A 14,103-nucleotide genomic window follows, 5' to 3' on the forward strand; every position below is an offset into this window, starting at 1 on the left:
TTTGCAGGCACCCCATCCCACCTTCCTCCACAGTGTGGAGGAGCAGCTGTCAAATGCACTGAGAGCTTCTCTCTGCTCTCTACAGACTATTAGTTCTTTTTTGTTGAGTGGTGAATATTCAGCTGTTGATTTAGCCTTTTGAATTCACATAGCCAAAAACTTCCCTGGGTGGATGTGGTATAAAACTGCCCTGCAATGAAAGCTGCAGAGAGGAAAGGAGGTGATGAATTTTATTTCCAGGCTTGCTAGTGGCTCTGTTAGCCTGGGATGCCATCTCACTCTCCATGGCGTTTCCTCAGGTGTAAAGTGGAGTCATTACCCACCTGCTCTCCTCATGCTGGGTTTTGCACCCTTGCAAGTCGAAGCAGGCTCTCATTGCTCTGCTGGTTGTGTGCGCTGGCAGCCGGCACCAGAACCTGCCTGTGGCAGCTGGTGAGAGCTGAGTGACCTGGATTCATTAGCATATGGCAGTTTGGGAAGGGAATAAACTGCCTGCTCTCCTAATGCCAGTTTGCTGCTACCACATCCAAAAACCGCAGGGATTTCGCGTCTGCCTCTCCCCAGCTCTGCGTGCTGGTCCCTGACCCCAGCCATGAGCTGGGCAGTGATGGGTGTTGAGGGGCCAGTGTCTCGGGCACTGGGCTGAGGCAGCTGAATTTGCTGGTTTTGTAGCACAGGGACATTCGCTTGTCTTGACTGGAGTGTGTGCAGTGATGTCAGAAGGGATCCTTTAACTTCGTCCTCGGTCATCATTAAGAAATCCATTTGTGTGGTTCTCTTTTTTTCTGAAAAGATTTGATCCGGGATGGCACAAGTGTTGAATGCATAGAGGTAACAGGCTGGAGGGTAATAAACTCTAATATTTGCTTGGAGCAAAGATTAATATTGTGTATAAACTGCAACCGCTGTGCTAATTGCTGTGAGTGACACCATGAACTGCAACTTCTCCCCACAGCAGTTATGTCTCCATCACAGGCCTGCCTTTACTTCAGTTTTGGTGTTTCGGGGAGAGGGGTTGGTTTTTCAAAGTTTGAGACCTGCATCTGTACACAAGTGAATAGAGTTAACAGATAAACTATTTTCACAGGTAATTTTTAGGCATCGTAACTGGCCTGGACTTTCATCAAGATGAGTATTTAAAATAGAAGAAAAATCTCCATCCATGATCTGAATAAATACAAATGGCGCTCCAAACTACAGTGTTTGTACATAGAGGATTAATTCTTTTCAGTGCACTGTGAGGCAATAGTAGCAATGATCAATCCAAGTAACTACTGGCACCAATTGTATCATGTTGTGTTTAGCAAATACAGTTTTTTGTATCGTGACCAGTGATGGGGGATATGTCACAAAGTGGGATTTTGCATTTGCATCTACTCTTTTTTCTTGAGAGATCCTCATTATCTAATACTTGTTACAGCAAATCACTGCAGATCTGCTGGCTCTGTCAGGTATTATAAACTCAACTTGTGCATGATGCTGGGCTGTAGCAGGAAGTGCCACATTCCAAAATCTCTGCAGGCATGTGCATCCTCCACCAAATGGCAGATACATGAAGACATGTGCTTTTAAAAAATATTTTAATTTCAATTAAACAGTTAATGCAAAGTTGTCTACAGTTGATGTGGGGAGACAACAAATAATCCTGTGCTGTAAAGTAGGAATCCTTATCCCAGAAATGTTAAGTGATCTGCTAGTGAAAGTTTTAAAAAAAAGTGTAATTAGTGGTTTTGCCTCCAATGGAGTACCAGAGCTCCTGTCACAAATATACTTGATGTTCCAGATCCTACAAAAATTATTTTGTCCTAGTTACTTTATGGTCAGTGCATCCACCTGATGTGCACTGGGCACTCGGTGCATTTAAATGTGTCTGGGTGCTGATCCCACAGGCACCCATGTGAGTTTTATTTGTTTTATTTACTAGCACAAAGGATTGCTGTAGTACAGAGGTGCTCACTCAGCAGTGCCTGGTCTGGAGCTGGCTCCACGTGGCCCCACACATGGATCCAGGATCCCTGGCTCTCCCGGGTGCTGCCCAGCTGGAGCTCGCTGTGTCACGGCTCCATCGGCCACCAGCATCCCACAGCCCAGAGGATGCTGCCTGCCAGTCAGCAAGGGCTCTTTACAGCTGAAGTGATTTAAATCACTGGTTGTGCTCATGATTCAAGTGATAAACAAGGAAATTTGAATTAAATAATTTGAACTTTTCCTAAGTGAGAGCTCATTGCCGTTGATTAGGAAGAGTAATACAAAACACATGGCTTGCAGCTAGTCACACACTTGTAAAATTTGGCATGGTTGTATATTAACCAGAAAGTGATACTGTATCTAACACAGCTGTGAAGCACTTGGTTAGCTCGAGAATCTTGTGGTTTGCTTTAAAAATTCTTTGGAAAAGGGTAATGACATTAAAGGAGAGTGGTTGTTTTTTACTTGAGATTTTGCTCTTATGAAGCAAGGACAGTAATTAAAGGTCAACTAAAATGTGCAAAACCATGACTTGAAAATTGCAATTATATTTATGAAACATGCTTGCCAGTTTTAATAATGAAAAAGCATTTTCTGTCTTAAATTATATTACCAGATAAAGAATTGTTAGGTGTGATTTTCTGCTTTTCCTGTTCAACTTTTCAAGCAGCTTTACTCTGAGCAGTGGATGTTACTGTCAAATTGATTTTTAAGCAGTTGGGATTTTTAAAGAGTATTTAATCAATCATTAAAAACTTTGGTTAAAATTAATGAGATTTTAAATATTCATAAATTCTCTTTGCCTTCGTGTGTGGGTCTAAGCCTGGCTGGCAGTGCTGCTGCTCCTGCCTCCCTGGGCAAACTGGCAGCCTCACAGAACAACCGGCTCACGGGGCTTAAACCATGCAGAATGTGCTGCTGGAGTCTCAAGTTAGCATTGCTGGTTTTTTATCATAAAAGCTGATAAATCTCTGATAAAATGAAAAGGAAAGGGACCCTGGGAAACAAAGTCATTCCTCTACCAGTAAAGTGCTTCCTTGAATGTAGAAAAGTTAAAAGTGAGTAAGACAGAATAATCATTCTCAATTTGGGGCTCTGTAGGGCCGTGGTGAAGGGTTTTAAAACTGCCTAATATAGCATTTCACTTGAAAATTGAGTGCCACAGTTTCATAGTTGCCTGTGTGTGCTTCAGTGGTCAGAGGAGTTGGGGATGCAGTGCTGAAGCTGTGCCTCTGGAGTTTGTCACTGCAGGTGGCTTTGCCATCCTGCTGTGGTGGGAACGTGGTGGCACCAGCTCCCGGTGCTGATGCTGAATCGTGGGCTCTTTGGGCTCCTTGGGGCACAGAACTGCAGCAGGGCACACACAGCCACAGAAACGTATCTTCTTTTCTTAATTGTTAAAAGACAACGCCAGAAAATCCAGGAGGTTGTGTTCTGGGGGTACTTCCTCTTCCTCAGGGAGTCAGAAATCAGTCTGGGGGCTTTGCTGACCTGTAGAGCCATCTATGGCAGGAAGACCAGAGGCACGTGGAGCATCCAACTGGCCCTTCCAAATCTGAGTCCCAGCTAAAGGTCAACAGATCAGCTACCTCAAATGATTTAAAATGTTTAAGTTTGCACATTGCATTTTCTTATTTTTAATAATTTATCAACTAGCGCGCTATCACTGTGACACAGAAAGACAAAATGCAGGTGGGCTTTTTTGTTGTTGATAATCATAGGATTAGAAACAGAGGTTTTGCCTCTACTTCTTAACGAAAGAATGAATGCATGCATGGATGTTTGCAGCCTTGAGCTTCACTATTTATTGATTTGTTCCCTTGGATGTATGTATACAGCTCCTGTTTCAACAGTAGCAGCTTCAGTCAAGGTTCCTGAGCAAATAGATAGATAGTTGGGAGGCCTTTGCCTTCATTCTACTTTTATTATCTCCAGATTTACTTTAAATGCTTACTGCCCCTGCTGCAGAGCAGCCAGGCATAGTTTTAATAGTGTTCTCTGGTGTAGTTAAGAAAATGTAACAGAATTGAAGTTGTTTGTGGAATAGGTTTGTATGGAGGAAAATTCCTAATATTTAGACTAGAATATTAGGTCATACTACCTTGGTTTTAGTAGAGTCAACTGAAAATACAGAACTATGTAAAAGGCAAAAAAATTCCAAAATTATTTTTCACTCAAGGAATGTACATTTCTTAAGAGATTAAACAGCTTGGGAGAAACTTCCCCTCCCTGAATTTGTTATTGCAGACAAACTCCATGACCTTTGTAGGTGTTACAGTGCTAATCCTGTGTAATGGATAAGGAAAGTATTTAAAATGTTATGGAAACCTGTCCCTTCTTTCCACCCAGCTGAGGATGGCATTGATACTGGCCCATGAAATGAGAGCTGGGTTCAGCAAGTTACTGATAAGGGAGAACTGAAGCAAATGCTACTCTTTGACAGCTGTAATATGACAGTCCCATTGTCATTTCAATTTATTTTGAGTAAGTATTTTACATGGTTCAGCACAGCTGTCTGTCCAGAAACCTGCAAGCCCCTGGAAAAATGTAGAACTTTGTGTAAGTCATGCAAAGAGAAAACCACTCTCTCATTTTCTCCCTCCTGAGGTCTTGCTGGGCTTTGCAAGTTCACTCCATCTTTCCTGAGCTAATTGTACTCTTAAATCACTTGATCTGTTTGATATTTGCAAATTTACTCCCCTTGATTTTAATTTAAATTTCTGGGCAGTAGCTCTGTTGTAGTTCCATTGGTTTTGGATCCTATTGTAATTCTGTCAATTACCTGTTCATATTCTTTTCCCATATTTTGTATGGGACAAGAATATATTGAGTGGTACACTTAATATAAAACATAATATAGTGTAGCTTTTAAAAACCAAAAGCATGAAAATGCATTTAACAACTCTGTAGAGCTTGCTTTGCAGTTCACTTCTACTGCTAAACTTGGATTAAAGCTATGGTTGGTGGTGAATTTAGTTTTGTGACATTTAAGAAAGGCTTAATTCTGATCTTTAACCCAGATGACTTTGTATGTATCACATTTGGTTCTTTCGGTCCTGAGTCTCTGCTTTTCTGTGTGATTTGCTTGGTCACACATTGAAGGTAAAACAAAACCCCTCCATTGTGTGCACAGTCTTCTTGAGGAGAAGCAGCATCCGAGGAAGGCCGGTGTTCAGGAGCAGGACGTCGGGGGTGCTGCGTCACCCACCGAGAGCTGAAAAGGCAATATCTGTATCAGTGCTGGAGTTTGGTTCTGTTTCTTGTCCCCCCTCACTTCCCAGGCTGATTGACTGGTTTGTATCTAATGAAATTTTCATGCACATCCACAGAACAGTGGGATTCTGAGGAGAGAGATGAATATTTCAGTAATTATACCATGCCTGTGTGTCACTGGAGTCCTTGGTGCACCCACAGAGGAGCCCTGGCTGTAGGTGGCAGTTCACAGGAATGTCAGCAGGAGGAAATCCAGCTGTGGGGGTTTGCTGCTTTTGGCAAAATATGTGGATAGGGAAAGAAAGAAAGAATGCATGTGAATGTCCGTTCCTGGAAATAAATATTGTGAGGAATAGATGGGTGCTGAGGTAGTTTAGCATGGCGAGAAAAATGCCGGTTGTTTCTTGGGCTGTGGCAGTAACTTGAGGGTGCTGAGTGTCACTTAGTGATGCCAAGGAAAGGTACTCAAGGCTGGAGTGTGGCTGGGCAGTGTCACTGCTCTGCCTTTTCTTTCGGGGGATTGCCAGGTGCTCTCTGCCTTGTGCTTTCAGTGTGCCTGCTCGGGGCTGGGCTGCTGGGACAGTTCACCTTCCGCAGACTCATGCATCCATTTCCCCTGTCCCTCCCTATTCCAGAGAACAGCCCATCTTCACCACCAGAGCCCATGTCTTCCAAATCGACCCCAGCACGAAGAAGAACTGGGTTCCTGCAAGCAAGCAGGCTGTAACTGTTTCCTACTTCTACGACAGCACGAGAAACAGCTATCGGATTATCAGCGTGGATGGAGCCAAGGTAGGAGCGGGGGTACCCGGGCGTGTCTGGGGTCGGGCTGCGCGGCTGTCAGCCCTGGCTGAGCACGCACAGGGGCTGCATTAAAATGCTATAAATGCTCCATTTTTTATACCACCCACCAAGGAGACTTGTAGTGGTAATTGGAAAAACACAGGGCACCCTAAAAGTGATTTTGCCCAGCTTAGATTTTATCTCTGATGAGTTTGACTTCATGATAAGTGAGCCGAGAACTTTGTGTCCAAATTGAGTCAGTAGCAGGGTATCTGAAACAGCCACCTATATCAGGGTAGATAAGAGTGAGGCCTTTTTTGGTGATAAAAATGTTCTTTTTAAAAGGCACAAGGAGACAGATACATGCAGACTATAGGTTTCAATGTAAAGCTCAGCTGCATTTTCACTTTTGCCTGGCTGAACTATTTACAGTTTAGTACCTAATTTTCTTAAGCTTTCGCAGTGGAGTTCATCAGCCTTAGGTGACAAGTTAGGCAAGAAGGCTCCTCCCCCAACCTTTTTTGTTAATTTGTTTTGCATTACCAGAGAGTGTGCTCAAGTATTTCCTGTAAGAATCCAAATCAGTTGGTCTGAATAGGTTGCTCAGACAACTGTTTTTATTACAAACTACATTTATCCCTCTGATTAGTCCCTGCAAAGTCACTTGGTAGGTGACAACTTTGCCCTAGCAGACCCCAATCAGAGGTATAAATGAAAATATTTTGCTCATGTACAAAAATCATCGGTCTTTTCTGTCAGAGCACAAACCACAGGGTAACAAGATGAGTTTACAGCCTTTTTATCTGTGTTCCTGTTTGGATAAGGATGTTAAAATATCACTGTTCTGGGAGATAGAGATCACAGAAATCATCCCTTAATAAAGCTTTTCTATTTGTCATGCCTATTTCACATACTTGTTTTTCCAAACATCTCCTGTGCTATATTTGGTTACATATTGGCTTATAAATCTGCCCTACTGCCTGCTTTAATTGATGGTAATGTTTCATTGACACCAGTACAGCATCCATATCTCTCCATCACAAAGCTGTTTGTGCCAGTGAGTTCATTCCCAGGAATGTTGCAGTTTGCAGCTGGCACACACAGCCCCTGGGACCTGCCGGGGGAAGCTGAGCCCCCCACATTTGCTTGTGCTGAGGCTGCTGCTGGTGGGCTGGTGGCTTTACAAGCCCAGGCAAGTGCAATTTGCAAGCCAAAACTGCTGCACTCACAGCAGTGGCTCACTTGATTTGTGGGTGTGCATGCATGCATTAAGACCAATTAGTGAAAACAAAGTAATTACTGGATGTGGTGGGGGAGCTGCAGGGGCAGCGTATGGCCACAGCCAGAGGTCCTGCCCAGAACTGCAGAGTGTGTGCAGAGAACAGGCTGGGCACCCCAGCTTTGCTTTGTCACCTGCTCCAAAGACACTCAGAAGGAACATCCCTCCCCATCCCCTGTTTTAACATGTCCCCGAGGAAGGTGAGCTTGCCATGATTAGAATTCTCCCCTGGGGCTTCCCAAGCAACAATCAATTGCTGGCCACATAAATTATTCCTCTTGTATTGAATTTGCTGATTAAGGAACAGGTCAAGAGTAGATGTTACCTTCATTGCTCACCTCTGGAGAGTCCTGTGACCCTGCCTGTCCATTTTAAGAGTGCTAATTGGGGAAAAAAACCCCTGGTGTTTATGCCCAAAGAAGTTAAAAGTTGCATTTTTCCCTCCAAACAACTACTGTTTAGTGTTTTGACCTACTTTTCCAGGCAAAAATGAAACTGGGTAGAACTGTAAGGAAGAATATAGACAGCTTCAGACGATGGTGTCCTGCTTTCTGTACTTCTCATTAGAATAGTCTTCTGTGTGTTGGCAAATACCAGATGGATTAATGTGACAGCATCACTGTGGGCATAAGTTGTCTGCTTTAAGGACAAAAAAGCTAAAACTCAAGTAAATGAAGGGACTTGGGCCTAGAATGAAGGCAGTGATATGCATCTCTTACAACTCTCCATCCCTGTCTGCTCTGCAAAGGGGCTGTTCTAAGAGTTTATTTTAGACAAACATCCATGATTCATATTGGCTTGCAGAGAAATTTCAGTTAAATCCAACTTGTATGAAGATGTTGAATTAATTTGGGGTTCTTTTTTTACCTTATGTTGACATTACATACTAAAGATAAAAATATTTTGAAGTGATCAAGAATACAGGGTACTTCAGTTATATATTGGTCATCACCTGGTTACATAAGCTTGATTTTACTTGTAGCATTCAGCATGTCACCCTGGGCAGTGTTGAATTGCCAGTGTGTGGGGGAGCTTGGAGCTGCTGTGGCAGAGCACGGGGCAGGCTGTGCAGTGTCACCCCGATGAGTTCTTCCCTCCTGATGCAGCACTGACCTGATGGGCTGTCATCCTGCAGGAGTGGCTTCCTCAGGCAGCTGCTGCTGTCCTCAAAGGTCCAGACCCTCCGCAGTGCCCTGTCCTTCAGTCCCATCCTCTCTTCTCCCAGCAGGTGCAGCCTGTCCCTATCTCCTCCTTGTCCCCACACACCCAGGGTGCAGGGCAGTGAGCTGAAGGTGGGGATTAAGGGAACTGCTGAGCCCATGTGTTTAAAAGTACCAATATTTACTGGTAACTCGGTTTGTGAGCCTGGCTGGCAGAGGAGCTGCCTGGCTCTGCTGCCCAGTTCAGTGCAACACTGCCTTTACCTTACCCCTTGGGGAAGAAGAGTCTGGATGCTGCATATGGAGATGGTGAGAAAAATGGAATAGAAAGAGAGTAGGGTAATGATAGGAAGCAGAGTGAAGTCTAGGGAGCTTAACTCTTCCCTTGCAGAGGAGAATTCAGGAGTCCAATATGCAGGCCAGCCAGGAGAGAGCATACGCCTGCAGGTGCCAGGTTTCTTTTGAATTCTCCCATCCCTATAACAAACCCATTAAAATACCTGGGGAATGAAGCACTGCAGAGAGGAAAGCCTAGATTCAAAACAGCTTGTACCACTTTCATTCCTCATGTTTGCAAAGCTAAAGACAGCAGCTCTTCTAATTCCTGTGTCTTTCACAGAAAAACAGGTGCTGTGGACAGGAGCCTACAATTTATAGCAGAAGATTTCACAGATGCCATATGAGAATGCGCTGCATGATCTTAACCAAGATGCCATGACCAAACAAGGGAATAGATTAGTATATCTTTTAATTGCCTTGTAATTGACTTGTATGTTGTTAAGCAAGTAATTTCATCATGTTTTAAGAAGTTTCTGGCTAGAGGCTAGCTGCAGCATAATGAATGCCGGAGGAAATGATACAGTAAAATGCAAGGGCACACACTGATTCAGAGTTAATGAGGCAGCCAAGAGACTTCACCATATGAAAGTGCCCAGTGTTGTGAACAAAAGTCAACCCTATTGAAAGAAGACAAAATATGGTAATGATGCAGGGAGAACGTGAACTTGTAAGTGCCCGATTGCTGTGCAGTGTGTGGGGAAAGCCACACACAGGGCTCCTCATTAAAAGTGGCCTACATTGGCTTGCCTTTTGGAGGCCAAAAGGAAGTTTGACAGTATGAAAATTATGCAGACCAATAGCCTCTGTCATCCTCAGGAATAATGCATTTTAGTACCCTGGTTGGTGGGTTTATTTATTTTTTATAAACTAAATTACATGTTATCCAAACAGTATAGAGAGAAAGGAATTTGAGATGGAAATATAATCCCTCAGAAACAAGCCTCTGCTCTCTTTTCAGATGTTCACGTTGTATTTCTATAAAACTTGGGATTGCAGCAACATAATTTTTCTCTTTTGAGAAATGTGCTGTTAATAAGGAACATAAAGCTAGCTTAAAAATTAATAGCCAGCAATAAAGTGCATAGTGAGACATACTGAGCTGGCAGCAGCAAAGAAAAGTGACGCAGCAAGAGTCATCGCAGATGCCAGTCCCCAGTTGTCTCTGAGAGATGATTAAACAGATGACTAGAAAAAAATTAAAATCAGGCTTTACAAAATGACTACATTGCAAGAGTAATCGTGGAAAATACACAATAAAGAAGTAAAAACTGTGCTTCAGAGGAAAAAAACAGTCAGCTGACACTCATTCCCAGTTACTAGTTCATTTAAGAGTTTATTACCTGATAATTACCTCAAATATTGGAGATCAGCAGCTAAGTTGGGCATAAGTGTGTGAAAGTATTGAAGGGAGAACCAGAAAAATTGCTGTGCTGGGAAAGCAAAATCAGTGGGTCTGTTTCTGAAGTAAGTTGCAATTAGTAAGAATAAGAATATGGGCCAAATTTTGCCAATCGGTATTCACATAGTGTCCCCCAAAGTGAATACAGTACATTATATGGTGTGATGAAGCTGTTTGATCAAGTGGCATCTATGCAGGGGACGGTGTGATTTACAGAGGACAATGAGGCTGGCAGGGACACAGCCCCAGCAGCCTGTGGCAGCAGATATTTAGGGAGGTAAGAAGGGCTGATATGTAAATCTGCTAATAGTTGATGTATTCCTGGCTTTCTCAGTTCCTGTCCCAGGGAACTAATTGCTACCTAATTTAATAGCTGCCCACCTCTTTATAACCACACTTTTCTTGTCACGACTGGAGGCAGGTGTCCTCAGCACACAAAGAGGAAATTGAGTTCTTCCAGTGATGTGTTCAGAGGCTCAAAACAGATCTTTTTCTTTGCCCACGGAAAAGGAATTATTTTAAGGCATAGTTGTTAAAAATATCCTAGAGTATTTTGCCAAAAGGTGACTCTTAGATTTCAGAATCTTTTCTTTCAAAGGAAAACAATTACAGGGTATGGTACCACAGATGAAATTCCTTTATCTGACTAGATATTTTCATTCTTTTTTTTTTTTCCATTGACGTAAATTCAGCCATTAAACCAATAGCAACTCTTTCACAGGAAAAAAAGCCCACCAAGTAATTTATATATTACAAAATTTTTGGCACTGAATTATAAAAGGCTTCTGGCAGTTTGTACCTCACCAGGGGTCTGCGTTGGTGTGGCAGCATTTAACTCTGCCTCTAGGACCTCATGGGTATGATTTGTGATAATGTGTGGCAGCAACAATCAAAATATTGGCTTCTCACTTGGCATTCAGAGTGTCAGTGTGTGCTCACCAGGCTCGTACCCGATGAATTAAGTGCAGTGATATAGGGTGGTTGTTTTTTTTTTTTTTTAATGCCTATCTTTTCTTAAATACCTAAGTTTTTTAACTACCTGATTTTTCAGGTTTAATAGTTTTGTAGTGGAACGATAGAGGATGTTTTACAGCCTTGGGGTAGCCAAAGATAAAGGGGTGTAAAAGTAAATGAAAAGTGACCTTACAAAGTGGTGTGTTGGCTTTTCTTTTAATGTCTATAGATAAATGCTAAAATGCTATGATTTTGAAAGGTGTGGGTGAGGGTATTTGTGTGTGTTTTGTCAAAGGGAGGGAGATTCTTTGATTCCTAGTTTTGCCTGCCCTAGTTTTATTTATGGCCCTTGCTTGTCAGGAGTGCCGTGTGCTGTAGCCCAGAGGAGTGTGGTGCTGCTGGAGTCCCAGCCAGCTGCCCTTTGCCTGCTCAAATGCCAAGAGCTCCCACTCCTCACCCTGAAAATTATTTTGCTGACTGCAGCACTGGCAGGACTATGATTTCCAGAGAGACCCTGCTAGTAAAATCTGATTAAAATAAAATATTTTTTATTCCATCTTCTCAAAGAGTTTTTTTCACCAATGGATAACTGAGACAGATTTCTTTTTTTTTTTTTTTTTCTTCCCCTAAAGCTTCTTCTGCATTGCTCTTTTTGCCCTCTTGTTTCTTCCAGGCTGGGTGAGAAATCTTTTCAGGTGGTCCCAGAAAGCATGCCAGCCATAAAACATGGACTGGGGAGGGGGAGGAGTATGGGCTCAGTATTACTTAAATGTCTGACACTGAGAACCAGCATGGAAAGGACCTTTCATCTAAAGGCAGCATGTGACACTCTGATGGCCTTTCCTCAAAAGGCAGCATGTGACATTGCTTAAGAGTGCCACTGCATTAGGGCAGACCAGTGCAAAGGAGTCCAGGTTTTGACCTCTGAAAGTCTGATTTCACTGATCCAGTATTTGTGCCTTCTTGTCCATATGTTGTAAAAGAAGATTTCCAATACTGGTCTGGCTGATTACTGTAATACAGAAATTTAAGCATATTGGATGGCCTTTATCCCCTCTTTTTCATAGTGTGTTGTTTCATGAACTATTGGGCTAATTTCAAGGTGAATTCAAGCACTGTAGATGATATCAGAGTCAACAGATGGAACTAATTAATGCCCTAAATAAAAATTATACTCAAAATATGGTATAAAATGCAATTTTAGTGCATAGTCCTGTCTTCCAGCATGCAGTTTTTGTGCATGTTACAATAAACATCTCATTGCTTTTATGCTACTGAGAAGAATATTAAGTAAAAACATTAGTTGTGGGTTTATGATTTCCTATATACATTATGTAATCACAGAATCATTAAATATCCTGTGTTAGAAAGGACCCACAAGGCTCATCAGTTTCAACTCTTGGCTCTGCACAGGACCATCCCAAATAGATAACAGAATATATAAAAACAGGATAGGTGAATTCTGAGACAGAACAACTGCAATCGTATCAGTGTGTATATACTGTTAATCCAAACTAAAGCCTTTGAAGTAATTTGGTGTCATTTCACCAGTCTCACCAGGTGTGGTTTGTACTTTTCCTGGTTCAGATTTCCCAGGCTCATCTGCTGGAGACCTGTTCTGATACCAGTAGTGCTAAACAAAAGACTTTGTAAAAGATGCTTGAGGAATCTCAAGCTGCTGTTTGTGGTGCCTTTTGGTCATGTTGTTCTGTAACTAGTGAAACTGGCTCGAACTGCTCTCTGAGGAGCAGCTGCTCCTTTTGCAGAGACATTCTCCTTCTTTTTGTACAATGATCACATTGAGAGCAGAAGATCTGTCCTGGCCTGAGGCAAAGCCCACCAGCCTAGCCTACACTGGAACTGTCTTTCACTCATACAGTTAAACAACTTGCAGTAAATAATTGATATTTTTAATAGCTATTTTCTGATTTCATTTAAAGGTGTTAAAGTTGTGATGATGCAACTTCCAGGTTTTTTTTTTTTTTTGGCCTCAGTTGGGATGATTCTGAGAGAACTCCCAATTTAAGGAGAAATTGCCATCAGTGGGTGATGCTGATGCCTTCTAGGTAGGGTTTGCTTCTCTGGGTCAAGGTAGGGGCAGCTGCAGCCCTGGGGGGCAAGGCAGGAGGGTCTGTGTGGGGTGTGCCCCAAGTGTCATGCTCCAAAGGGTCCTGTGGAGTATCAAAGACAAATGGGAATGTTGGGGGTAGGGGAAGCTGGAGTAGGACAGACTCAAGTAGGAAAGGAAATGGACATTTTAACATGAGGATCAGTGTCTGGTGTGAGCAAAGTGAGGTGTGTGCTGGATCCTTCTGCTCCATAGACCATGACTTCATAATCCTCTCAAAGACATCTTTGATGTAAGAGTGAAGGAAATTAAGGAAAACAACAGTCTCTGATGGTCTGAAAATATTTGTGTTGTCTGTGCCAGGGGTGTACTTGGCTTGATTAAAGCTGCTTGAGTTTTGGTTTCTCTCTCAACATTCAAACTTGAGAACGTCTTCTTTGTAATTTGGTGAGGGAGAAATACAGCAGAAGGGAGAAGCAGAGCTGTCAGCCAAGGATGAGACTATTCACTTGCATCATCTTTTGTTTGCTTAAGGTGATATCAAGTATTCAGAAATTCAGGCTGAGGGGAGGTGCAGGGTTTAATAATTGGGAGGAAAGGACCTGGAGTTGAGTCTGCAGGAGAATTGTCCAACAGTTGCTAAGACAGGTTTGGATAGCTAGAGCTGGTTATATTGGGTGCACTTGTGTGAACAGGTCTTTGAGTATTCAGAGGATGAGAAAAAATGGTTAGGGCTTAGCTGCAGTAGGAATTTCAGAACTAGTAATACTGGTGGAGATGAGCCAAGGATAGAAGGAAAAGTTAAAAATGTTTGCACAAAAAAAAAGACTTAGAACTCCAGATGAAAAAGTGAGCTTGTCAAAAGCTAAGCAAGGGAGCAAAGTAAATGCCAGAAAATTTGGTGTGTCACTTGAGATTGAATCAACCAGAAATCATGATC

General features: G+C 42.6%; 1 protein-coding gene across 4 annotated transcripts in view; it reads left to right on the forward strand.

Annotated features, from left to right (window-relative positions):
* The window catches only part of HOMER2 (homer scaffold protein 2), a 51,437-nt gene that overhangs the window by 16,824 nt on the left and 20,510 nt on the right, over window positions 1–14,103 (forward strand). For all 4 annotated transcript variants that reach the window (XM_068203821.1, XM_068203822.1, XM_068203824.1 and 1 more), the window contains exon 2: window positions 5,817–5,973. In XM_068203821.1, coding sequence (XP_068059922.1) covers window positions 5,817–5,973 — 157 coding nt within the window. The remainder of the gene's footprint in view (window positions 1–5,816; window positions 5,974–14,103) is intronic.

The sequence above is a fragment of the Anomalospiza imberbis genome, chromosome 13 (assembly GCF_031753505.1).
Source record: "Anomalospiza imberbis isolate Cuckoo-Finch-1a 21T00152 chromosome 13, ASM3175350v1, whole genome shotgun sequence".
In the NCBI taxonomy this organism is placed as follows: Eukaryota; Metazoa; Chordata; class Aves; order Passeriformes; family Viduidae; genus Anomalospiza; species Anomalospiza imberbis.